At 48.7% G+C, this 27,056-nt stretch overlaps 1 protein-coding gene across 1 annotated transcript in view; it reads left to right on the top strand.

Annotated features, from left to right (window-relative positions):
- The first annotated feature begins 14,867 nt into the window (after positions 1-14,867).
- Positions 14,868-27,056, top strand: part of GARS1 (glycyl-tRNA synthetase 1) — a 29,035-nt gene continuing 16,846 nt past the window's right edge. Inside the window, exons 1-6 of the mRNA XM_037385005.1 lie at positions 14,868-15,083; positions 18,692-18,793; positions 21,710-21,812; positions 22,928-23,069; positions 24,070-24,158; positions 25,531-25,607. Of these exons, the coding sequence (XP_037240902.1) occupies positions 14,913-15,083; positions 18,692-18,793; positions 21,710-21,812; positions 22,928-23,069; positions 24,070-24,158; positions 25,531-25,607 (684 nt within the window). The 5' untranslated portion in view covers positions 14,868-14,912. The remainder of the gene's footprint in view (positions 15,084-18,691; positions 18,794-21,709; positions 21,813-22,927; positions 23,070-24,069; positions 24,159-25,530; positions 25,608-27,056) is intronic.

Genomic DNA, 27,056 nt, shown 5'->3' with positions numbered 1-27,056 from the left:
GTCTGACCCAAAACACTGCTTGGATCAGTGACTTCCCCCCAGTTTTGTTGCTGGGATCCAACCCCTATGTCCAACCTTTCCAAAATTCCTTGACTGCTTTGCAGGAGGCCTTCTGCTTGAGGGAAGCTGGTGCAAAAGAACTCTCCTGATGTCTTGCAGGGCTGCTGCAGTGCTTGCTCCCTGGTTTTCCCACTTAAGACTCCTTTGCAGCTCTGCTTCCCACCTAGGGCAGAAAAAGGGGAGCCACTTTGATCCTGGTGCCATGGCACAGAAAACCCACCGAGGCAGTGTCAGATCCTGGCGCAGGGAAAGGCTCTGCTCTGGCATGGATTTTGTTTTCCTTTTTTCTTTCTTTCTTTTTTTTTTTTTTTCTTTCTTTTCCTGTACTCGTTGCAGTAGTAGGTATCCTGAGCTCAAAAAGCCAAAAAGCAAAGAGAAACACTTCTGCAGACCGTGTCCAAACTGAACGACACTGTTTGTCGTTTGGGGGTGGGGGTTTTTTTGTTCTGTTTGGCCTTATGGAGGGTTTTGACATGGTGGTGTTTTATTCTGTCAGAAGGAAAACAAACCCTGAAATACCAAATTCTTTCACACAATGGACTTTCCTTTCTCTAAACATCCCTGTGAGATGGGCCTCTTGCAGCTCTCTCCTCTTCCCAGAACATGAGAACAAATACTAGGAAATCTGGAGAGATGAACTGCATGGAGCTGGCTGCAGCAGAGGAGCGCGCACCAGCCCCACGCTACTCAGCATCTCCGCTGCCAGCTAGTCCTCACCTGGAGGGGACTGGTGAGCCTCCAGCCGGTGTTGGTGATCCCTGTGCTTCTGGTAGGCTTCTGCTGTGCACTGCAGACTTCTTTTTGTGTCCCTCTGAGGCATGACAGGGGACAATTTCAGGTTCTCATCTCTTATCCTCCATCACGTACTACCCCTGTTTGTCATGTCACTTCCATGTGCAGTTCCAGACTTCACCGGTCACTTTGCCATAGTCCCAAAAGCCTCTTTGGGAAATTTCCCCCTTTGTGGCAAATTCTGGTTTTGGGGTCCTCTCTAGGCTTGTGGTCCTACAGAGGCATCAGAGAGTGTCCTGTGGAGGTGAGAGAGGTGACCAGCAGGGACAGGAGGACAGAGCAGCAGCTCTGGGGGGACCTTCAGACCCAGCACCCTGCCCTGGCCAAGAGGGTGGAGGTCCCACAAAATGTGAAGGTGATGTGTTGACAGGAAGGGGCTGGTTGCTTCCTCGTAATAATGAGGAGGGAAAGGCTATTGCATGGATTCCTTGGGAAAATAAGGCTTGTTTCATGGTTTGGGATGGTATCTTCTCTTTCTCCCTGCTCTCTTTGCCTGCCTTCCCCTTAATAAAGTTGTGCTTTGATGAAGTTTTCTATCACTGCGGGGTTTCTATCACCCAGTTTGAGACTGGGTTTCATCTTCCCTGGACTTGGAAGAGAAGGAAAAGAGGGCTTGAGGCAGCATTTAGCAACAGCCCTGGACACTGAACCAGGACCAGACATGACCTGGAGAAGGGGTTGCAGTTCCATCTTGCCTGATCCAGAAGACTTCTGCACTATGAATGACAGGAAGAAAGGATCTTGGCTTTTATTAGTATCTTTCAGGTGTTTGGCATGCTTGATGGAACAGAAATCACCATTAGCGATGATTATAAATATGTAGGCTTGATATAAGTTCGGTTCAACTGCAGTGAACTCATTCGCTTTTGTTACGCTCCTTCAATTTGGAGGAAATACACTGACACTGCTTAGCAACCTTTAATCATTTTGACAGAGAACAAAACTCTGGGAAGGCGGGTTTGTATCTGTTACCCTGCCCCAAATGGTTACTTGATCTCCCACGTAATAAGTTATCTGTCCTTGCCATTTGCTTCTAATCAGCATTATTTTCCGAATTGCAATTGAGCGTCCTGAAATCACAGAATCATAGAATATCTCAAGTTGGAAGGGACACATAAGGGTCACTGAGTTCAACTCCCTGCTCCTCACAGGACTACTGTAAATGCATATTGCTTGACTTTAACGCGGTGCTATCCCTCGTTCTGCAGTGTGGCCGTGCACCATGCTCTCTCGGGCAGATCCATGAATATCAGGCAGTAATATTTCCATCTGACCCAGGCAGGCAGTTGCTGGTTTGACTCGGCATGCTCAGCAGTGGGATGTGCTGTCCCTGCCAAAGCAGATACTGTAGGTTCTTTATTTCCTAATTGTCACTTTTTCTATGACTGCTTCAAACAGAAACAAGGAGCACGGAAAGAACAGTGGTTCCCCTGTCAGGGATGGCACGGAAAAGGCAGAAAAAAAGACTAAAGGAAGAATGTGGTGAAAGGCACCACCATATCCAGGGGCCTGACTCTGATCTCACTTGGAGCAGTGTAAACAAGCAAGTTACAAAACCTAGGAGGTCTGACTCTGGTGCTGGCACCAGAAGGACGAGGAAAACATATTTTAGAACAATTATGCTGTAGAATATACATGATATCCTCAAAGACATCTTCATCAAACAGTGCAGAGGTTTGAGTTTTAGGGCCCGATCTAAACACTAGGGCCACAAGAAATGGATCTTTAACCCAGTATAAAGCGACTCTGTTTTACGGTTTCTAAAAATTTTGTATTGTTTGAAAGATTTTCTGCCATAAGATCTCCCTGCTGGGACATCCTGCAGATAGCCCAGACTCATCTCCCCCAAGCCCTCCACCTATCTTTCTGCTCTCTGTACTCCAAATCTCTGGATGACTCCGTCATTCTTTGCAAACTGCCTTGGCTTTGCCCTTTTCTGCTGGATACTCACCCAACCTTTCCTGAGCTACTGCCATATTTCCCCCATTTTTTGTAACCACCAGCCATGGTAAAGCTCTCTGCTCGTGTTCAGGACGGGACTGCCCTTGCCTGTAATCCTTCCTATGCAACTCACTGGAAGAACACCCCACACACACTTGGACTCTTGAGCAAGTCAACTCACCCACACAAAGAAAAATGAGGCAGAGCTGGTAAGTCTGAGTGAGGTACAGGCCAGCCCCTGTGGAACAATAGGACAGGATGTGCTGGGAGATCCTGTTCCTTGGTGTTCTCCAGGTTCCCATTAGGAGACAGGCAGAGCTACCTGGCCTGTGTGGATTCAGCTAGATGTCCCTCCTGGCCACCTCTCCACTGGTCACTGGTAGAGGCTAGGAACATGGGGCTGCTGCTCCACCTCTACCCATGTCCTCCAGGGTAGACCTAGAGGCTTGGAGAAGCAACGTCATGGTTGATCTCTCTGAAGGCCAAGGACACTGAGAGTGCTGGCACCAGTTGGGTGCCCTGTCCTGCCACAGAGAGGTCTCTTGAGCACTGTCTTAAGCTAGGTATGTTTCTCCAGAGTATGGCCAGGAATTCCCTGGAACAGCGCTTTATTCAGGGGCATCATGTATCCCACAGTTCCATGAGCAAGTAGATTGTCACGCCTCATGATTTATCCTTCCTGGTTCCCATGGAGCAGTGAGAGCCACAGAAGCCCTTAGTGGTTTTGGTTCTCCTTGGCTATGGCTCATTCCTCCAGTCCTTCTTGCTCTTACACCCTGCAGGGCAAAACAGAAAAGATCCCACTACAGGAGCAACACACATGGGCCATCTCCCTTTACGCTAACCAAGCGCACACTCCATGGCTGTCCTGCAGCTACCCGGGGGAATGAGAAGATGTCTGGGAGATGCTCAGGGGTGCTACTGTACCGCTGCACAAGCTACTTCAGAAAAGGGTATAGAAAGGATTTCATGCAGCAACAGCATGGTGATTTAATCCACTTCAGCAGGCTCTTTGCCAGGCATATCCTGTCCAGCTTGTGTTGAACTGACTGGCAACAAGGCGAGCCAGTGGCAGCCCACTCCAAATGACCAAAATTCGCCTCGTTTCAGTGCTCAGTAGCTGATTCATGTTTTGCTTTTCTGTCCCACCCAGTCCAGAGTGAGTTCAGCATGTCTCCCCAGGCTTCACTTTACTGCTTTCAACGCCCTCCCTCCTCCAGAGATCTTCCCACATTCATGGCCCAACCCTCTGCCACCAGTCCTCTCCATTCTCCTGGACTGGACACCATGCAAGGCAGGAGCCAGCAGCTTGCTGGCTTTGATTCATCATCATCTAGGAAAAATGCTGGCTGATCCTGCCGGCTATGCTTCCTCTTGCACCATCTGCCATTCATGATAGCCAGCCCCAGCACAAAGACGCGGTGTTTATCTCCACCACGCTGCCTCATGGGGAAAGGTCACTTCTGGGGTCACTGTTCCCATATGGCACTGCTGAAGATGGCATCTGGGAAGTGGAGCTGTGGAAACAGCGCTGTGCCATGCCCTGGCAATGCAATGGCATCCTGTCTCGTTGCTTTTTCTGTGGTAGGTAGGTTTTTGCTAAGGTAGTGACTCAGGAACATCAGCCTATATGCAAAGCTATGCCCTCCACAAACCTCTCCAGCATGTCCTGGTGTGCCAGGGAACGTGGCCCTGCTGGCTGCCATGGCTGACGGAAGGGACAGGCTGCCGGTGGCTATGAACACTGCAGGACATGCTCTGAATTTGGCAGAAAAAGCATGGCCATGGGATCATGGGAACAGATCTATATCCCACCAGCTCTGTACCACCAGGTAATGCTCCAGTTTGGTCTCAGTGATTTACCTCTCTATGGTGGGAGCTAAGAAACAAAACTGGAGGATTTCCCATGGGGCTCAGACTCCTGAATGATGCAAGCATATATGGCCCCTTTCCTTAAATAACTCCCGAGTGGAGCCAAATGGGTTTTCTCTCCAACAGATGGGCTGCTGACAGGTGCTGTTGGAGGCTGAGAGATGGAAAATCAAAGAAGATGCCCTGACATGGTCTGTCACTAGCTTGAAGAGAAAAAAACAGGTGAGATCCAGTTTCCTTATTCTGCCACAATATTCAGATGCTCTAGCAGTGCAATAACACAGACATTTATTAATTTTCCCTCTCTGTTCTGGTGGGTCAGGAAAGTATTGTTACCTTGTCTTAAAGGCAGGAGAGTGGAACGTGTCTTAAAGATGGGAGACTGGGATATATCCTTTGGGACAACAAGGATCTGCTTACATAGCACAGATCCCAGAAGAAGCAGGGTTGTGTCAGAATGGCATTCTGTAAAATAACAGAAAACAAAAGCTTTTCTTTCTGCCTAAATCAATAATTTCTGTGTTTCCTCTGTGGTTCACTTTTAAGGGCTTGCTGAATTCATGGAGGATGTGGTCACACTCGTTGGAAACTGCAGATGCTACAATATATGAACACAAATCTGCATTAAACTCACATTTTTGATGAGTTAAATCTCATGTGCTTTGACTCTTCTTGCAGGGTGATGGCAGGCTGGAATAGTTTTCATGCCCCTTGGAGAGCATTTGCTCAATACTTCTGATATCTCCTCCTTGATTTCTTTGACAGGATCCAGTCTTTTGTTATATACTGATGTCACTGTAGCCTAGGAGAGAAATCAACAGTCGTGAATTATGGGCTGTGCTGGTAGGACATTTCACTCTGATTTTAGTGTGAACAAATTCCAGATAATTAAAGATGAGTTCAAGCTACAACATTTCACTTCTGGCTTCTGAATTGCCCTAAGTGCTGAGGAGTGTCTGGGTTGAGTACTTTCACGTGGGTTGTTGGGAAGGTGAGATCCTTCAGCAAACATGGATCTGCACATAGGTCTCAGTTCTGAAGAAGCCTAGTAGTATAGCAATGCTGCTGTATCTCCACTTGGGAAACTTTCAGCAGACTTTGAAAAGAAGTATCTCAGAATGACTAGGCTGAAGCCGTCACGTGTTGTGTGGCCATTCTTCACCTTTAGGCATGGCATTCTCCAGCTGGTCCTTCACCTGCAGGTCATTTCCATCCTGCCTACCGCCTTCTGCTGCCGAGCACCTGAGGGATAAGGAAAGCAGCATCCTGGCCTGTGGGTATGTGTTTCTGAGATGGGAGAGGCATGAGGGCACTGACTGCCAGGACATAACATCTACCATCTCTGCAGAGCATCCTCATTTTATGTGTAGAAAAGCAACTCCGAACACTAGCTTCATAAAAACAAAAAGGGGTGGGAAGAAAGAGGCTAGAGTCTTGCTTTCTCCTTGAACAACAAAACTCTTTGACTCCAAGCAAAAGCAAACTGAAGTCACTGCATTTTGAAGTCCCTTTGGAAGAAGATGTGCACTGTTGTGGTACAACAGCGAGGGGAGGGTGTCCCCAAGCACACAGCCACCCTAGGGCACGATTCGAGGAGTAACTCAGACTTTTCCATTTGAATGCTCCATTTGTTATAAATAACCATAATTTTTAATCATAACTTACTACCCGCTGGAAGCCCCGCAGTAATGCCATTGTCATCTGTAAGCACTGGAGCCTGGGGAGAGAAAAGCGTAGGATGTGTTTAGTTATTTGATGGGCTCTTTCATGAGGGCTATGTTCAGATCTACCCATGTGCACAAAGCAGTGCAATTTGGAAAGTCTGGGCAGTCTTTGGCAAGGTCCTTTTCATACACTCCAACTACATCACCACACATTGCTCCTTAACATAGTAGTCAAGACATATGTGAATGCACTCTTGCCTACCCTTGAAGTTTATAGGTCTTGCTGTTGGTTAAAAATCTGAGAGAATTGGGCCAATATGTGGACATTGTGTCTGGAGGATGCCTCAGCTTGAGTTTTGGAGCTTTAACTTAAGATTTTTAACTCCTTGACATCGCAGGGGCAAACACTTGCTTTGCGGTCTGATGAACCCCACAGTTTCCAGCCAAGCATTTGACCTAGAGAGTCAAGCCCATTCCTGTGTACCTCACAAGGTAAAATCATCAACAACAACAAAAAGCACTGGAAACACAGCCTGATTCAATTGCCCTGTAAAATGCCACAATGGCACAATCAGATATGGAGCAGTCTTTTTACCACTTGGAAGGAACAGAGGCATGGACCTTCTTTGGATGTGAAACTAAAACACTGCTTATTTCTGGCAGAATCTAAAGAGCTTATCTTCACATTCAGGGGTTCCATGCTACCCTGTGAGGAGCTTCTCTGTTAGATCAGGCTGGGTCCATTTAGGGAGCAATGGGTTTGCATCATCCCAGGAGTGTGCCTGTAAGGAGCAAGACAGTTAAGGTGGGTGCTCATCCCAGCTATTGTCAAGAAATTGATTTTTAGTTGACAACATGAGGGGCTTTCTTTGTGATGGGTGAGGAAAAGAAGTCACCAGGAAGCTAAAACCAGAGAAGGATCAAAATGAGTATTTAAGAAAAAAAAAATAATAGAAGCATCTGGCAATATATTTTCTCTTTACATCCTTCTATGGTGTAATGGTCATTCACCACCCGAATTGTGCTGGTGGTTGTGGCTCCTCTCGGGGAGTACACATGAAGCAGTGCTGTATTGCACATGTGATGGCCTGATGAAGAACTCAGTCCCTGGGGAAGTGTCTGGTGACTGGTGGCTTTAGTGAGTCCTATAGGAAAGCCACTTGTGGTGGAGAGAAGCACTTTGGATCCCAGCTGGTTCATGTTTTACATATAAAAAATCAAATTATCATTTAGCATGCAATCAGCAGATGGAGTAAGGGTTTTTCAAACCAGAACCATAACGGGTTGTGTCAGTTACTGATCTTTAGCTCTCTTGGTCAGAGGTCCCCTGTGACTCTCCTATACTGCTCTGACACCATATGGCCTGGAGATCCCTGTGGACTTGAAATCCCCCCAGCTCCAGCCCCATGTATGGGGTGCAGGCACTAATTGCCTGTCCCACCAGAGACTGGCTGAAAAATATTGATTTCCTTTAAGAGCTCAGGAGAGGAGGCTGATTCACAGATGCTGTTGTCTCTCTGTTCACAGAACAGTGGGAGCGAGGACAAGCTTTCCATGTAGGCATCAGCCCCAGGTGGGCTGAGCTCTGGATCCGACATCGCACCACCCATGCGTTTATTGTGGGTTTGTCTCTCCTTGGAGGCAAAGGGAATACAAAGACAACCCCTCTGCCATGCCACGGTGAAGGTTCCAGCCACAGGACAAGAACACTGAAATAATTATCTGTAACATGCAAAATCTTGGTCTTCTACACCAAACCACAATGCAGACCCCTGTGTCCTATGTCAGCCACCATGGAGCCAGCTAAAATTAAATAAGCTGCTGTCTCCACCGAGCTGAGCCATATTCATCCTGGCAGCCCCAAGGTGCCATTTGTTGCTGCTCCTTCTACAAAATGCCACATCCTCTCCAGGGGATGTTTTCAAGTCGAGGTGCCCTTTCAGACCTGAGCTTCAAGGGTAGGAACAAGCCACCTGGGATCAGAGGCAGAAGAGAAAATGACTGAGGCATGAGGTGTTCAACCTGGCGACAGTAATAACTGGCTCAGATTTGTTCGGCTCATGTATACGCACAGGTGCTGTCAGAAGCGGGATGTAGGGGCATCACCAGCTCTGAGGTGTCACTGCTTTCTGAGTGCTACACACAGGTGCAGTTACTGCCTTGCTGAGGGAGGGTATCAATCTTTCCCATGTGATTGCCTTGAGTGCTGGAGCAGCAAACCCCTTGTTCTGCAGCCCCCTGCACTGAAATCAGCAGCACCCAGGGGTAAGTCCAAAGAAACGGCTCCTTGGAGGACAACCCACATGCACCTACTTGAGGGGCACAGAGTTCTCTCCATGAGTGTCACAGCCACTTTGCAATTTGGGAAGAGGTCAAAAGCCCCTCCATGGCACACACCTGAAGGGGCACTTCATCTTCTCTGCCTGAAGGAATTTGTCCTAACTAAAGCGTTTCACTTGATGATCCTTATGGGTCCTTTCCAATTTGAGATATTCTATGATTAAGGAGAAGTCAAAACTGAATCACTGCGAAGTGCCAGAGACAAGAGTCATTAATACTGGAATGCAAGTTTTAAATAATTTTTAATATGCTCTGTAAAGCATCTATAAAAGGCCCTTAATCAATATGCGTTTCAATTCCTTGCATTAGGGTTTGCAGAATTTAAATTCACAGCCGTGGAAGGGTCGGGAAACCAACCTGAATTTCTATCAAGAGGTCTTGCACAGCCAAACCTGGGAGACAGCCTGGATCCAAGTCATCAGGTGGGTGTCACCAAATGGATCAGACCTTTTTGGTGGCCTGTGCCACAATGAACTGGTGGTCCCAGTCCCCGGAGAATGGGTGTTGGGGCACATCATTGACATGGGGGCAAGTTTTGGAGTCCCTGTCGGTGGCAGCAACCAAGATTTTTGCTTGGCCATCTCTACCAGTACCAAATATTCACAGGCACTCTTGGCAATTTAAGCATTAACTGACCATCCCCTGGTGTGAAGAGCGGAGGGGATAAGGATGGACTGAGCTGTAGACGTTAGCTTTCAGGGCTGCAGGTGCTCATGCTTGGGGACTCCAGACCTTCGTGTGCAGCATTCACATGCCCTCATGGCATACACCATAGATTCGATAACTCTCTCCCTGTGTCAGTATGGGGCTAGTTTTGTGGCCAGTGCACAGCAAAGCAAGCTGGCGCTCCTGTCTCCTGCTGCCGGCAGCGAGAGGAGGAGAGCCATCACCTCACAGCAGGAGCACGGAGAGGCACGAGCTTTCCCAAGGCAAGGTGGGACAAGGGGACCTGTCCGAGAAGGCACTTGTAGGAGTGTGCAGGGGGCTAGGTGGTTTGAAGTGAAGCCTGTGCTTAAGCATGTGGCTGGATCAGGGCCAGAGGTACAGTAAAGAAATTTCCAGCAAGAAGAAACCTCTAGGAAGAACCAAACCCTAGAGGAAGTTCAGGGTGAGGTTTGCGCTTCCTATTTCAGTCTAAAAAAAGCTCTGTCCCAGGAGGGGGTGAGTTTCAGTAACATCTAGTTTGTCTGCCCCCCCACCAGTCAGTCCAATTCTTTGTATCCAGGATAGGGGTGATGAAGGTAAAGCACATGGAAGCTCCACAACGCAGATGCACCCCCAGAGCATCCTTCCCTGCAGCCAGCACCCTGGGGTCCAGGCGCAGAGCAGCAGCATCACACTTTGGTTCGTAGGTGGAGGGATGCACTGAAAGGGGCAGAGATGGTTGTTGCAGCTAACTTTATGCCCAGAGATGAAAAGAGGGCCTGGGGACAGATTTATCCCATGGCTGTTTGCATGCTCTGTGCCATGGGTTTGCATGCGGCCAGCTATTTCTCTCCCTAGACAGCCCCCAAACACAGCTCGGGGGTAACCAGAAGCTGGGGGCTGCTACCCTAGGAGCAGGCTGGATGCAGCCACCCCGTTTTAAAGGCTAAAAACCCACAGCCCTATAGAGGAAAGCCAGGTCAAGTAATTTACATGCCTGCCTTAGGCCCTGCTTAGTTTACCGCCAGCCAAAAAATCCCCGGGTGCTGGGAAATCATCTTGAACCGCGTATGCACATCGCTGCGGCTCAGCTTGTGTTGGGAGGGATGCATCCGTCTGATTTTGCTAACTGGATGTTTGAAAGGAGCTGGGGAAAAGCAGGCGGCCTTTTGGAGAGGGGAAGAAAGAAAGGAAAAAAAAATAAAACAGAAAGAAACCAAAAGCGGGGGCGGGCGGGAAGGAAAAGGGAGGATTTTGTCCCGAGGAAAGGCAGCCCAGAGGCGTCAGGCCCGTCCCCGCCGTGGCGCCGCATGGCGAAGGCCCCTCTCGCTGGGGCTGGGCGCCCCTCGGCTGCGCACGGCGCCCCGGCGCGGCCACCGGCGCAGCCCCCCGCGCAGCGGGCCGGCCGGGGGGAGGCAGCGGGCCGGCCGGGGGGAGGCAGCGGGCCGGCCGGGGGGAGGCAGCGGGCCGGCCGGGGGGAGGCAGCGGGCCGGCCGGGGGGAGCGGGGCCCGCGGCGGGGCGGGCGGCGCGGCGGGGCGAGGGCCCGCCTGCCATCTAGCGGCACCGGCCGCGCCGCCTGCCACCCACGCAGCCCCGGCGCGGAAAAACACCCCAAAGCAAAGCCCGGGCCCTGCCGACACCCCCCGCCCCCGCCTCCATCCCTGTGCACGCAGGGGGATCGGTTTCTGTTCTGGAGGGGGGGGTGGTGGGGTGTCGGAGGGGTTTCTGCCAGCGGGGTCTTGTGCCTCTGCCAGGAAAATGCACCGAGACGTAAGTGCGGTGGAGCAGAAATGTATTTGCGAGCTGACGAGCCAGGCTGAAGCAAGGAGCCATGTACTCCTGCCTGTGTGTAATTTCCTTCACGCCCCCTCCTTACACCTCCTTTCCCCCTCCTTTTATGCCTCCTCTCCCCCACACACACACACTTACACCTTTCCCCCTTCTCTTATACCCCTTTCCCCCCTCCATTTATACCTGCCTTCCCCCTTCTTTTCTACCCCCTTTCCCCTCCTTTTATGCCTTCTCCCCTCCCCCCCCCCCCCCCCCATCCTTACACCTCCTTTCCCCCTCCTTACACCTCTGTGGAGGATTTTTTCCTCCTTTCCCTCCCTCCAAAGAAACCCCCTGTGGCCACAGCCGGGCTTTCCCCTCCTCTCCATCCCTTCCCATCTTCTCCAGCCTTCCCCCTGCCTCCCATTTTGTGGCCTCACAGCTCCCACCCTGCTGTGGCCCCGATGGGGACTCAGAGCAGGGGAGCAGGGGGGACAATGCCACGTTTATGTTCTCCTTCGGTGACCTCGTATCTCCTTAACACCCCTCGGACCTTTCAGGGGTGCTGACACCCCTCTGTTTCTGCACCCGAAGGTCTGCAAGCTGAAGAGGGCGTGTGCCTGAGCCCCCTCTTCCTCTGCCTCTTCCTGCAAATTCCTTCAGGCAATAAATCTCCACACACACACACATACATTGTGCTGGGGCTGTCCTGTGCCACGGGGGTGACATGTCCCATTTCATCCCCACGGCATAACCTCATGCCCAGGGAAGGAAAGGCTCTTCAAAGGCCACCCCAGAAGAGATGGAGCAATGTGCTCCCTATGATCCTGTCCTGCCCCACAGCCCCGTGGGGTGCTTTTAGGGGGGCTGCAGAGAAGAGACCCAACATGGGCATCCTCAAACAGCCCCCTCAAGGTGCTTAGCAAATGCAAAGAGGCACAGAGCTAGAATCGGATGTACAAGGAGGGGAAAAGCTGGGCTCTGGACAGCCCTGAGATGTCAGCCAGCAGTGATGGTGTGCCCGGGGTGCCTGGTGGTTCACCCACCCACGTGGATGCCAAAAGGAAAGCCACCGCTGAGCTCGCCTTGCAAACCGGCACGAGGTGTGGGGTTCAGCAGCAATCCTCTGTGCTGGTAGAGGGCTGAGCACTTCTGCAGCACCCCAGGACCCAAGAGAACAGCGGAGATGGTACGGGCATGTTATCATAGAATAGTTTGAGTTGGAAGGGACCTTAACGAGCTTAAACATCTAGTTCCACCCTCCCTGCCATGGGCAGGGACACCTTCCACCAGCCCAGGCTGCTCCCAGCCCCGTCCAGCCTGGCCTTGGGCACTGCCAGGGATGGGGCACCCACAGCTGCTCTGGGCAGCGTGTGCTGGTGCCTCGCTGCCCTCACAGGGAAGAATTCCTTCCTTATATCTAACCTAAATCTCCCCTCTTTCAGTGTAAAGCCATTCCCCCTTGTGCGATCGCTACAGGCCCTGCTAAAAAGTCTGTCCCCAAATTATGGGGAACCCCATTATGTGTCTGTGCCCCAGCCCACAGACCCTCCATCAGCAGTGGATGCCCGAAGCCTTTCCATGCAGCTCCATGCTGATATAAAGGTTTATTTTTAGCTCCAGTATTAGCTTCATGTTGATTCCCAGACATACTCAGCTCTTCCCAATGACATCGCCTTGCAGATGGGGTCCAGCCAGCCCCGGGTGTGACCCAGTTCTGGGAGGCCAGTTTGCCCGCAGTCCCCCATTCGCAGCTATGGTTTGGTGTAAAATGCTGCCTGATGTTTCTCCCTTCCTGCCCCAACCCAGCAAGGACCCAGCAGCGGGCCTGGGGTCAGTGGCCCCTAAATCACACTGCCAGCCTTCAGCAGTACCATGGCAAAAGGGGCAGTCAGGGTTTCCTTGTGCACTCCCTACCCGCGCCCCCCCCCCAGCCTTGCTCAGGAAACATGTCCACCCTCCTTTTTCTGCCCTTTTTTCTTCTTTTAGTGCTTTGCTGCTTACCTAAAAAAATGACATGACTTTCAAAGTTCAAGTTGACTGTACAGTCCAATCCTCGTGCAAGCCCGGAACACGGGCAATCTAACGTGTCATGATGGATTTACTCACAAGGACGGGTCTTATGGCTCGGTCTTGTGCTCTCAGCCAGGTGCTTTTCAAAGCCCTTCGGGGGGAGAGCTGCACCCCCAGCCTGATGGGAATGGGCACGGAGGTGGTCTTTTGGGTCCTTGTGTTGAGGTTGTCCTGTACCACCAGGCCATGGTGCTGGGAACGGGTGCTGGACATGTTTCCTTTGCAAGGAGAGACGTTGCTGGGGCCAGCAGCGTGCACGAGGTGGGATTTCATCCAGGGAAAAAGGCTGGAGGCACCAGCCCCGCCCATCTCCATCCTCCTGATGAAGGGCTGCAGGGGACCAAGCATGCTTGGCTGCTGAGGACAGGAGGAAATCTTCTGGGAAGAGGGGAAAAAAAAAAAAAGGCATTTTGGAAAAGTGCTGCTACCTGGTCCTCCCGGTTCAGCACTGGCAAACCGAGCTTCTGGTCACTGGGGTTTCCCGTTTCACTGGGTCCTGCCACCTTCCCACCACCGTCGCGGTGTGCCTGCTCCCCATTCCCTTGCAAATTTGCTTTTGGGGATGGTTCCGCTATCCTCACACCTTTGATCGATCTATCCTTACACCTTCGATCACCGTGACGAGCTACAGGAGGGCTGCAGAGTCCTTACGCTCTTACCAGCACTGAATGAATTAAAAAAGAAATAATCTGGAACAGAGAAAAGCTCAGCATTTAACCGCACACTAGAGCCCTTTCCAGTAAGGTACGGCAGCGAAACAGAAACAGCAATTTGCAGCCAAATAAACATAACAGTGAAGCATTGGGAACAAGCAAGAGCATTCAGGACGAGCAGCTGCCCCACTCCCCCAGTCCCCCTGTGCCCCTGTCCCCCTGTCCCGGCACGGCACCCGCCGGGGGGGGCGGGAAACACCGCCGACCCCGGTGCGGGGGTGGGGTGGGGGAGGGGAACGGCCCGGGGGCGGGGCACAGCGGGCGGGGGTGGCGGCTGCACTGCGGGGGCAGGTGGCCCCGTGGGCCCGGCACTGCCCACGCACACCCGGGGACACACCCACGTAGGCAGGCACTGCCTACGCACAGCCGGGGGGCGGCAGGTATTACCCACGGACACCTGGGGTGGGATAGCCACTGCCCACGCACAGCCGGGGGACACACACAGGAATTGCCCACGCACAGCCGGGCCGGGACACAGGAATTGCCCACGCACAGCCGGGGGGGGGGGGTGCAGGAATTGCCCACGCATAGCCGGGGGGCGGCAGGTATTACCCACGTGTGCGGTGGGACAGCCAGTACCCACGCGCAGCCGGCACACACACACACACACAGACACACACAGACACACACACACACCACGCACACCCAAGCACGGCCCACGGACACCCCGGGTGCCTGTGTACGTGTGCGCGTGCGCGCGCGTGGGTGTGCGCAATACCGTGCTCCACCCCGCGCACGCGCCCCACGGGCGGGGCGGGGCCCTGACCTCGCGCATGCGCAGCGCCCCCCTCGCGCCGCGGCGGCCGGGTGGGAGCGGGGGCCATGTGCGCGCGACGGGGGCGTTCCCGCGCGCCCCCTGTCGGCCCGCCGCCCCGTGCCGCCCCGCCCCGCGCCGTGCCGAATCTGCGGCGGGGCGGGCGCCGGCGGCGCTGCGGCGGCCGCTGCCCGTGCGGAAAGTGCGGCGGCGGGGCGCGGGCCGGCTTTACGCCAGGCGGGATTTCATCATGCGGGGGGGGGTAGGGCGGCGCGCCGCGCCTCTCCATGCCGCTGCCGCCCCGTAGCGCCCTGCCCGCCCTCCTGCACCGCCTGCGCCGCCTCGTCCGCCCGCCCGCCGCCCCGCTCCGCTCCCGGCCCCCCCCGGCCGCGACCCCCATGGACGGTCCGCAAGCCGAGGCGCTGCTTGCGCCCCTCAGGCAGGCGGTGCGGCACCAGGTAACCCGCCTCGGCCCGGCTGAGGGGCGTCCCCGCTGAGGCGGGTGGCGGCTGAGGGGGGACACCCGCCGGGGAGGACCCGCCTGAAGAGGGGTCTCCCGCCTGCGGGGCGCGGATCTCTCTGAGGGGGACGGGTGCGTGACAGACCCGCTCGGAGCTCCGGGCCCGCGGCGGCCGGCCGGTGCCTCGGCTCGGGTCTGTGGGGAGGTGTCCCCCCGTGTCCCCCCCCCGAGCCCTGCCGGCTGGCGCGGGCCGTGCTCCGGGTGGGTGCCCCCCTCGCGGAGTGAACGCAGTGTCTCCCCACAGCCCCGCAGGGCCTGCTCGCCACCTCCCCGCTCCCTGCTCGGGGGCGCCGCGCAGCCCCGGCGGGCTCCGGCCGGGCAGCCCGTAGGCGGGGGTCCGGGAGCCGGCCTTGGTCCCCGGGGGAGCGGGGGCTGCAGGTGCCTCCCCTGGGGTGGGTGTTGCGCTGCCCCGGAGCAGGGGCCGGCAGGGGGTGGGTGACAGGGGCTGCCCGCTCCCCTCCCCGCAGCGGTGCTGTGCGTTGGAGTCTGGCAGAACTGGATCAGTTCGTCAGGCTGCCTGGCGTCCCTCTCCTGGGCTCCGTGCCTCCTCTGCCCCAGCTGGGGCTGACTTTGTCATGCTGCTAGGGCCCCGTAGCTGGCTCTTCGCGTTTTCTTTCCAAAACAGCCTGCATAGGTTCCCTGATCCCATAGGGTCACACGATGATTTCCCTTTAAGAGCAGAGTTCGTGCTGGGGTTTGGAGGTAAACGATATTCTTTAGAATTGCATATTTGCCTGATGTGCTAAGGCACATCCTCCTTTGCACATTTTCCATTTCATCATTCTTAGTTGTCTAGATACATAGATGTCTTCTATTAGCTGGGACTGCATCATGTTCTCTTTCATCTCCCTCACAGGTGGAGCTGTTATCTTTATCTTCCTTGTTACCTGAGAGTGATTTATTTGCCTTATTTCCTAAGTGAATCTTGATCTTGGTGCTCTTGCTGTGTACGTTAATGGCAGTGGAGCTTGTTTATAGCACATGGGAGTTCCCCTTCCTTCAGCAAGACCTATGTGTGTGGGTTCCCCATATGCCTCCTTTAAGTGGCAGAATCCATAGTCTTCTGCTTAGCTGCACACATAGCTACGTGTGTGTAGATCTACACATAGATTTGTGCATGTGTTTTCCCATTAAATAATTGGATTTATGACCCTCTAATTATACCAGCACTTCAATGAGTTTTTATTATGAATCATTGTACAGCATAATGCCTTGGCAGGAGAGCTTCTTGTAAATAAAACTATGATCTCTAGAGCTAGCCAATTTATTTACTTTAAAATCCTGCGTCTTGGGTGCTGACGTTTGCCTTTAAAGTATCAATGCACCCCTTCTTTCTGGCCGCCTGTGGGATTGAAACAGGAGTGTGGGGTGCCAGGGAAAGGTTTGTGGGTAAATTTGTGTAGCTGGGATTACAGATATTGTGTTGTACAGCTGACAGTAGTAATTCCCTGAGATGATTGCACAAGAGGAAAGGGAGGGAGTAACGATGACTGGGGTTGGTACCTTATGATGCAGAGGACCCTGTCTATCAGCTTGTGGAGAAGCAGTTTAATTAAACCTAAGGGACTCTTAACCTATGGAGAGGAAAGTGAGCAGCCTATCTTCCTGCAGCAGTGCCTGATGCAATAAGCTGCCGTGATCCAGGGGTGGATCCCTCTCTGCTTTACTGGTCTGTGGGACAAAGCTGCAGCAAAATTTGCCACATCGAGTGCTGCTGTGTACTCCTCCTCTGGGTTGGGCTCAAGATCGTAGCTTTAATTAGGTTGAGTCCTGTCAGCAAACATAATTATTTGCTTCAGTTGTGTGTTGTTGTTTTTTTTTTCCCTCCTTGCGTATGTCTGAGTACTCTTATAGATCAGGACAAAGAGTTGCTGTATGCTGCTTTTAGATGCTCAGCAATGAGCAGGGTGGTAGCTCTGTTGAGTCAGCAGTAGCAGCTTTGCAGCTTCCTTGACGTTTTTCCACTGCCGACCCCCTAGCTCAACAAAGGCAATTTGGACTTACTACTTTAAAAGAAAAAAAATACAAGAGATCAGATCCCTCCCTCTGCCACGTTACCCAGGAATGGCAGTTGAAATCCTCAGCCCTAGAGTGAAACTTTCATATTTTGGTATAACTAGTTAACAGGAAGGAGAGTGCAGATTTGTTCTGTTCTTGTAGCCATCGGGGTTAGGGAGTGTGACAGGATTCTTATTTTTCTCTTTTCTTTTTGTGTGTTTGGTTTAGTGCAGTCTTTTGAGGCTTCCTCCTTTATTAATAAAATTAGCCTTTTGAACTCCTTAGTCTCTGAAGCACTTTTAGCTTTTCTAATGTGATTACTGAGTGGCAATCTGTGTATTGTCTTCTTTTTGATTTCTCAGTCACCTGTAATATTAATGTCAGAAAAGCTCGGAATTGATGAAAAAGCTGTTGTGATGGAAATGTTGTATTCTGTTTGCAGTGGGTTTTTTTCCTTTTTTCCCCCTTCTTTTTGTTTAATGGGGAAGTGCAAGGTGCAAGAAAAATGCTGAACTTGGAGCATCCCATTCTTAGAACATTCCACATGAGAAGGCATTGACATCTCTGTGCTTTTTCCTTCTGGGTCAGCTCCTTTGTCCTTCTCAGTAATTCAAGATTGACCTTGGTTTTGGCTGAAGAAGGGTGGACTCAAAGGAAGACTTTTAATTAATTTATCTCCAAGAGCAAGCTGGGCGTGACTGCTGAGGATCATGTTCAGAAAAGCATGCTGTTGGATACTTAGGGATTGAATGCTTCCCTAGGGTTAAAGGGAAGAATTTTCCCCACAGGACGAAGAGGCCTTTGTGGAATCATAACAAAGTGATGGTGGTTTGACTCGGGTCAAGACCTCAGTGTAAGCCCACTGCATGGTTTTGGTGCTCTGAAACGTTTAGACTTCGAGGTTTAGTTTATTTCATTTTTTTAACTCCATTCCTTCCCGAAGTTGCTGGATAAATTTTAAAAACAGTAACAGTTTTTAGAGATAATGCAGTACCTTGTTTGCTTAGACATTAGGCTAACAATGCCTGTCTTCTGTGAGACCTTCTTCTAAAAATTTGTGTACTTACTGGCCAGTTTTGAATAGATGTGACAGAGGAAAAGAGGTCTGAAATGGTCATAAATTTTGAAGAAAAGGGAAAGGGTAGAAGGAAGAGAAGCCTTATTACTGAGGAGGAGGGCACAAAGCCTTTATTAACCATCTGAGAATCCACTTGGTGCATCCTCAAAGACAGAAAACTAGGATTTGTGGGAATCTGCTGTGAAGAGGTACATACAGGAAGATAGTTGCACACTGAGGTTTAATAACAGGTCTGGGATTTAACAGCGGGGGGGGGCATTGAATTTTTCTAATAATGCCTAGTTCTGCTAATTCTCAAATGCCTTCTCACTTGTACCAATTTAAGCAGCCTCTTGAGACCTGCGTGGAGGAGAGCTGGGAGCCAGGATGAAGCCCTCCTTCTGGAGTGACAGGGGAGCTCAAAGAAGGAGAGCTTTTCTCTATGGCATTCAAAGAAAGAATCGGTGTTGTGTTTTGTCTCCTTCTTCTAGGGAGAACTGGTAAGGAAACTGAAGGAAGAGAAAGCTCCTCAGGTGGATATAGACAAAGCTGTAGCAGAGCTCAAAGCTCGGAAGAGGGTCCTAGAAGCAAAGGTGAGTCTGGAAATTAAATTTGAGTTCCGCAGTTTTGTCTGAAAAGCCTCGAAATCTCTACTTAATGCTTTTTTATAGTATTGATTTGGGCTAGACTGTTTGAATGACTTCTGAAATAGTTTGCAAGTTTCCAACTAGTGGTAGTTTCATTCTTTATCTGTTACGCTGATACCTGTTAGCATTAAATAATAGTGTGCAAACAAATATGTGTTCAGGTTGTTTGTAAGTCAAAGCTGAAATTCAGTGTGTATGTTGCTAATCTTTGTTGACTGTATAGATCTTTTTTGTGTGCAGTGAGAGGATGTGCTGCTTGCTCTAGCAAGTTTCATTTTCAGCTTCTTTGTGCGGATTTAAATTCCCAGACTGGCATAGAAGGTGTTTCTTTAGAAACCATTTTCTTTGCTACTGTTTAAACAAAGTTTTTGGAGATGTTTCAAGTAGCCTATGATTTCCCTCAGCCTTATAGAGAGGGGTATATTGAAGTTGCGCCCCCTTTTTGAAAATGCGAATGTGCTCTGGAAAGTCTTTCTGCAAATGGAAATGATGGAAACTCAAGTTTGTTTTGTCTCTAGATTCATAAACAAGAAAAAACAGGCTTCCTTATCCTGCAAGCTCCCCTCCCCTTCTCAAACTGAAACAATAAATAGAAACTCCTGAACGGAAAAACAGTCAGGTAGGCAGATTCAGCCAGGAAAACTGTGAGGTTCTTTCTGATTTGTATTTCATATAAAAATGATTTTGTGCTTTGGTGGTAGTCTTAAAAATAAATTAATAAATAAATACACCACTGCTTGCAACTAACTTACTGTGAGAAGGTGAGTGTAGCGGAATTAAACCAGTCGACTCTGTTTATCCTGCATAGTCACATGAGGTGAACAGTCAGTGCTCCCTGCCGGCTCTGGCATGATGGTTACCTGTTTGCATACGTTTAACCCAAGTAAAAAGATGTCATTTTTACTTAGTATTTGGCATAGAACTGTGCCTTGAAACCATTGCATGAAACCCATATGGATAGCTGTGTTGTCCTGGAGTAACTAGTTTCTAAATATCTTCCCAATTCTGTTTCCCAGCCCTCGGAAGCTTGGCGTAGAGTGACACAGCAAGGCAAGTTAGGGGTCATGGTATGCATTTGAGCCCCACCTTCCGTTGGAAGAGTGCCTGTAGGATGCAGTGTAGAGGCGTGCTTACCAGTTACACAATTTGTGTGGGTGGTATCCCTGTCAGTGCAAGAATGACCTTGCAAATGCAGCATCTGCCCTTGTGAGTGCAGCACTCCAATACAGTCCTTCTTGGTGGTGTTTCCAGCAATGCATCAGTCACTTGCACCTTTTGCAGAAGGCAGCAGTGTGAGTGCTTGTTAGCTTTAGCAGCTGGTAAGTTTTCTGCTGGTACAGTTTTCAAGCCCTGTGACTCCTACTTAAAGATAGCAGAGTGGCTCTGAATTTGAGGCTTTGAACAGGGCAGAGAAGTTGAGTGTTTAAAATTCCTTGGCTTTATGTCCTCAAACTATATCATAAGTCAGAGATGATTCTGTTTCTCTACGGAGTCTTTCTTGCCCTTGAATACTAACACAGGTACTTTTCTGCCTTCTATTTATGAATATATTTATGTTTATGAATGCCAGATAGAAGAGACTGTTTCTTTGACTTCTGCAGCAGTTCATGAACTATTCTCTTTAGGTAATAGAAGAGGGCTCTACAGTTTTCTGTGCCCACTCCAGTTGTTCCTCTACTAGCCGTTTCTCCCTGCCAGCTCAGAATTGGGCTGTGTCACTTGCTCTTCTTCTTCCAGCTCTGGGCAAAAGCCATCCTTTCTCTTAAGAAACCCTGGTCATTGTGAAATGTGATTCTATGATTTTAGGCAGAAAGTGCCAAATGGATTCCCTTTCCATGCTTTAAAAGTACTTTTCTGGTGCTTGCTGTCATGTGTGTGCTCTCTCTGTCTTTGACTCTTTCCATCTCTCATGCAATTACTCCTTGGCTTATGCTAATTCATGGGAGCAGCAGATGTACAGTGCTTTTAAAATTAGGCCACGTTTATTTGTCTTTATAGATGCTAAAAGAAGAAAAGTTTGAAACTATTGGTTGTACAGTACTTTCTGTTACCAAAAGGCTGTTCAAAATGGTAGCATTAGCCACTGAGGAGGATCTGAATTAATTTATTGAGCTTCTTGGCTTCACTCTGCTTTAATTATCAAAATATCATGCTTGAAGAAAATCTTTCAGGTCTGTTGACTTCACTAATGGGAGTTGATTGCAAAAAATCGTAGGTTTTCAGGTAAAATGGTGAGCCTGCTGTAAAACATTTTCACAGAATCTGGGCAGCGCATTTAGGCACTCTTAAATAAATTTTCTGAGTGCAGCAGGCCGTATTTGTGAAAGCCTACATTTTGCAAGTAGATCTTTGTGCAAGTAGCAGACATACACCTTTGGCAGAGCACAGGGATGATGATGATGTTTGTAATTGTCATAGTCAGAATTCTTTCATGTGAGGTACACTTTATTGAAAGCTTCATTTATGCCAAGAGTTAGATATTTGTAGTTCAAGCTAGTCACTCCAAGCTCTTTTTATAGTCAGGAGAGGGAAATAGGTCAGAAGAATTGCTTTGGAAATTGACATTTTCCAGTGATTGTAAAGAAAGCTGAGGATGACTAGCTTAGACTTAGTTGTCTGAAAGTCGGGACAGATGAGTCTGCCTCAAGTGTCTAAAATGCTGCATTCGGACAATCATGCTTGTAATTGAGCACTTGAATTTCAGTGTGACCATTGCTCTTTGGAAAATGAGTATGTTGGCAGGATACCTTTGCTTCAAAATGGGGTTTACAGACTTTTGACTCATAGTGGTGAATGGAGAGGATTTCTCCTCCTGCCAGAAATGGGAGCAATTAACTGTTTTTGGTTTGCTTGAATTAACAGGAGCTGGCCTTACAGCCCAAAGATGACGTTGTGGACAGAGTTAAAATGGAAGATACTTTGAAAAGGAGGTTTTTCTACGATCAAGCCTTTTCTATTTATGGAGGTACGGATATGAAGAGATGTACATTTTAATCCATTTAGGCTAATGTTGTGGTCTTTCTAGGTGTGTGAAATGACATCGTGCAACATTACATTAATGCAACACAAAGGCATTATTTTTAAAGTTGGCTTTAAACTTTACTTCTTGAGTCTGTAAGCCTTTCAAAAGTTCCCCCTTCCTAAAGTCTGTGGGTGGGGAGGGGGCTCAAATTTTGTCTTTTGTTTTCTGAATGTAAATGAGTGGACCTTAGGCTGCGTGTTCTGAGCAGTTCATTGTAGAAGATTGTTTCTTTGCAGAGGGGTAGGGTGTTTTGGTGTTTGAGGGGGTGATCAGCTTATTTCCTTGTGACTGTTTGTCTCTGTCAGAGCTTTTCTTGGCTAGATAGTGCGCAAAATTAACATGAACCTTAGAACCTGTTACTTTAGTGAACTTTGTCAATGAACAGGTGCAGGTGAACAAATGTGGCTGTTAAACCTCTTCAGAGAGCTGATTTGAGCATTTGGGGGGGGCAGCACGATGCCTGTATTGTTCCTGCTCTATCACCTAAGACACTAAAATAAATACTCTAGGTTGTTTTATTGGATTTTTCTTTTTTTTCATTGTTGTGCCTAACCTAGGGATCAGCAGATATGTGTTATTACTGACAATAACGTACTGCTTTGGCCCATACATTATCACCTCTTCTGTATTCAGATTCTTCCTTCAGCTAAATTGCTTGCACAAAACTCTCCACAAACTGTAATCCGTCGGTGGAGGAAGTGTGACTTTCACAGTTGTTGGTATTTATCAGTTTCAGCTTCTACCGCTATCTGAGGGCCCAGTGGGCTCCGCAACTGAACTGTATTGGTTAGTGTGTAGGGCAGTGTCTGTCTAGGTCCTTCATAGAGTTTACTTTCAGCCTTTATGTTATGGGTCTTTATGTAAAAAGCCTCTCTATGGTGAGCCACATTCCGTATTCTGTTTAGCCCAGGGAAGCTGGTGCTTCATGCTCAGAAAATGACTTCAAGCCAACTGATGGAAACACTGGGAAGGGAGGATGTTTCCTCATAACAATGCAGGTTCATACAATGTAGGACCTACTGCATTTTATTTTTTTTTTTACCTTATTCTCTTTGCAGGTGTCAGTGGTCTGTATGACTTTGGGCCTGTTGGGTGTGCTTTGAAGAACAACATCATCCAAGCATGGAGACAGCACTTTATTCAGGAAGAGCAGATCCTGGAGATTGACTGTACCATGCTTACGCCAGAGCCGGTTCTGAAGTAAATATAGGTCTTTTTTCTTTCCTGCAGCATATAATTTCTGGTTGTAGTTGCATTTTACAGTCTTCTGTAAAATTACCCACAGGAATCTTGAGACTGGGTCACCCAATTTCATACCTTGTTGCAGTGCAAAATAATTAGATGGCAGTGCACAGGTCAACGTGAGAAGCTGTTCCATAAATCGGGGAGAGCAGTGGGACTTACGTCTGAGAGTCTGATGTCTTAATGTCTCCTTGCAGTCCCATTAAGAAATAAATTTCCATTATCCCTTTTTTTCTAAAAGATCAAGAAGAGAAGAAAAAGAATTAGGTGACTTGCCTAAACCTGGAACACCTGAGTCATAGTTTAGGACAGTGGCCAGGTTGCTCGACCATCCTTTCCTTCTCTGTGGAGGGGTGGCAATCTGCAGTGTGTTAATTGAGCTCTGAAAGCAAATGGTGCCTCTGTAGCCCTGGGGATTGAAACCCTCTTTTTATCCACACGCCAGGTAGAAGGACCATCTTCCAGGGTGAGGGCATAGTTCAGATTCTGGACACTTCACCTCCACATGTCTCCACTAAGACTACCCACAGGTTTGCTAAATATGTCAGGAGCTTTTGGACTGAGAGCCTGAGTGGAGTGAACTGCATTACTTTGTATGGGTCATGGCACAACGGGCAGAAGCTTTCATGGATCACTGGTACAAAATAGTGGAAATCTGTCCACCTGAATTACTGGTTACTCTTCACAACTGCGTCTATGTCTTGCTTTGATCACGATGCAGTTCCTACAGGCGCTAAGTGTCATCTTAAGGGACACGTTTTAAGATGTAGTGACACAGATCAGATTTTCTGTGGGATGGTACTGCTTAATGTCAATCTATAACCTGAAGCAAGAGTGAGCCTACAGTTTGGGTGCATAGTTTAAAGCATTTCTTTTTGGTTATGGTCTGTCCACTGCGACAGTACCCAGGGCTGTCTGGTGGAAGTTTTCATGTTCTTTTTTCTATCATCTTTTCTAGGACTTCTGGCCACGTAGACAAGTTTGCTGACTTTATGGTGAAAGATGTGAAAAATGGGGAATGTTTTCGTGCTGATCATCTCTTAAAAGGTTTGCTTTTATTCCAAGGCTAGGTGGCCTTGGGGATTTCTTGCAGTGGTACAAATGTGGGAAAAGACTTATCTTTCTCAGGGGAGGCCAATTGGTGTAGCCAGTCTTTTGTACTTGTGTTTGTAGTTCGTTAATCCTACCATACCAAAGATCCCCGAAGTTCTCAGTTTCAGCCAAATGTTGTGTTAGTGTCCTGTGTTACATGGTTGGGTCATTTTTATGAAATCCTGGGTCATCAGGCCATAAAAGATCACTGTGTTGTCTAAGCTGAGGACTCCCTATATAACAACATTCCTGTCCTCTACCATGTTCTGGTTTTTGTTTTCTTGAGTTTCAGTTGCTTTTTGTTTGGAACTGAGAAATGACTTAATGATGATACAAGGGGACAGAGCATGCTTTCCCTATGCAAAGTTCAATTACGTGGTGACTGCTGACTTTCGTATACCTTAGAACTCAGCTGACTTTTGGGAATGCTAAACAGACTTAATGCATTTCTTAGGTTTGCAAAGTCTTCACTCTTCTTTCTGGTTATTGATTAAAATTTGTTTAAAAAACCAAAAAAAAAAGGAAAACTTTTTTATGTACAGCTCCATTATGAAAGGAAGGACTGTTCTGCTCTAGGTTTAAGTTGCTTGTGCTCTCCAGTTTTCTAGCGTTTTCCTTGGAAGTTAAGTATATAGAACAATGCGCACTGGCATCAAAGCTGCTTTCATACTATTTTGTTAGAATTTTTGTTTTATTAAAAAGACAAACAAAAGAAGCCCATCTGAGCTCTGCCCACTTGGCACACTGAACAGCATCTTAAACAAGAGTGTCCCTGTCTCTTCTGCAGCCCATCACTGGTTAACAGCCACCTGCTGTTACTGACACTAAAAAGTTGGATTGCTTTTTTCAGATGAGTGGGAAATGTTGGCATCGCTGTCTGCCTTTGTATCTCATGGAGAATGTTGTGCTTTAAAGTGGAATGCAGTCTAACCCTACTGTACCAACTCAGTGCATGCCTCTGAGTGCATTTGGATAAAATTAGCCATACTGGCTTGGGATCAGATGTTGCTTTTAATTTCCAGTCCGTATAGAAAGAAAATAAGGAGAAAGGGACTACAAAGCCATTGCTTGGGTTTAGAGGAACGAGTATTGGAAAGAAACTAGATAAGGACCTGTTGTTTCCCCTGTGGTGCGTCACATCAACAAACTGTAGATCAGCATTGCCCTGATGACAGGAGTGGAATTACCCTGATAGACACTAGCAAGACAACGGGTGGGTATACACTAACAGTCATACTGGAGGATCCTCCTGATTTTTTCAAGCGTTAGGTTGGGGTCTGTGATGGTGTTGCAGTACAAACTCACTAAGTACTTCTTTTGCTTACAGCTCACCTGCAAAAGCTTATGTCTGACAAGAAGTGCACAGCAGAGAAAAAGGCAGAAATGGAAAATGTTCTAACGCAGGTGGGTGCCTGCCTGGGGAGGTGGATGCTGCAGGGATATGGGTGTAACTGAGGAAGTGCGATACACCGAGTCCAGAGGCAGTGCCCCTTCTGTGTCTCTGAAGATGCTCAGAAGTCTTTGCATCAGAGATATATGTCCGGCTGTACATGCTCCTAAATACTGAAGACTTAGTTGTTAACAAATACTGTAAACTTGCTGGTTAATCGCATCTCCTTCCTTCTGCTGTTTTGGAGAGTAACTGCTGTTATATTTGTCCCTTGAATGTTGGATTGGTGGGGCTGAAGCTATGTTCTTGGAGCTGGTGTGCTCTGTTCCGCTTCACGCCCTGGCAAAAAGCCTGTCTCTTCTGAGTCCTCCCCCTGTACCTTTGTAAATTCCTGACTGGGATTGTGATACAAAGGAACAGAGACGGATGAGAAGTTTTCTGAATCAGCTTAGCACTGAATTGGTATGTTTTAAAGTTGTCTTGGCTTTGAAGTACTTGAGATTAATTCCTCTGTCTCTAGCACCCCGCACACATTTTTCCTGTTTCCCATGAGAATAGCTGGTGCTCCAGGCTGACATTCCTGAGCAGCTGTGCAGATGTTTGCCTTTTTTTATTTGTTTTCTTACCTTGTTTTTAATGTTTGTTCTTATGACTTCTAGGATAAATACTTCTAGAGCCATGCATAGAATGAATGTTTCCTTCTAGAAAGAGCAACTTTTTTTAATCCTGTGTATTGCACCACTGGGAAGCTCTCATTAGGTTTTTCATACTACCACGCTGAACTTTGACCATTCTTTAGGGGAATTTATCTATTAATGAACTCTTATCTCCTGTCCTTTCTCTTATACATGAAGAATCATGACAATTAGTGCTAGAGGCAGCTCATTAGATTTTAAATTTGAGTGTTAAATCATTGCTGTACTGTTCAGTATAGACCCTTTATGGTACTTGGGTCTAGTAACTACATTTAAATGTACATATGCAGAAAGCTAGTACGTTAATGCACAAGACAGTTGCAGAAATTGTGGGTCTTGTGCAGTTAGATTGCAGTTAGATCTGTAGTTCTGCTGCTGCTTGATTCCCATCTTCCAGAGAAAGGGGAAGGTAGGGTCCTGGAAGGGGCTGAGATTATCCTACTTGTGAAAGTGTCCAGTCATTGCCAAATTGTTTTCAGAGCAAATGGAGAATCTTTCACCAGGAAACCCTGTGCTGCAGATCTGTTCTATTTAACTAAAATGTAGAACAGCTCTAAAAGAGAGCATCTAATGCACAGCTTGACTGCTGTGTTTCATGCACCAGAAGAAAAAGAAATGAATGCTGACAAAGCCCTGCAGAAATTTTAGCTTTCTTCTCTCTCATTGCTTTATTTTTTCTTTTTTTTGTTCCCAACTCAGTGCTTCCCATGCCTTAGCTGAAACTGTTCAAAAGAAGCTGCTGGTGGGTGGAGATGCAGTCCCAATGAC

Source organism: Falco rusticolus, chromosome 4 (genome assembly GCF_015220075.1).
Source record: "Falco rusticolus isolate bFalRus1 chromosome 4, bFalRus1.pri, whole genome shotgun sequence".
Lineage (NCBI taxonomy): Eukaryota > Metazoa > Chordata > Aves > Falconiformes > Falconidae > Falco > Falco rusticolus.
The sequence above is the reverse complement of the archived record's forward strand: the minus strand, read 5'-3'. Positions and strand labels throughout refer to the sequence as shown.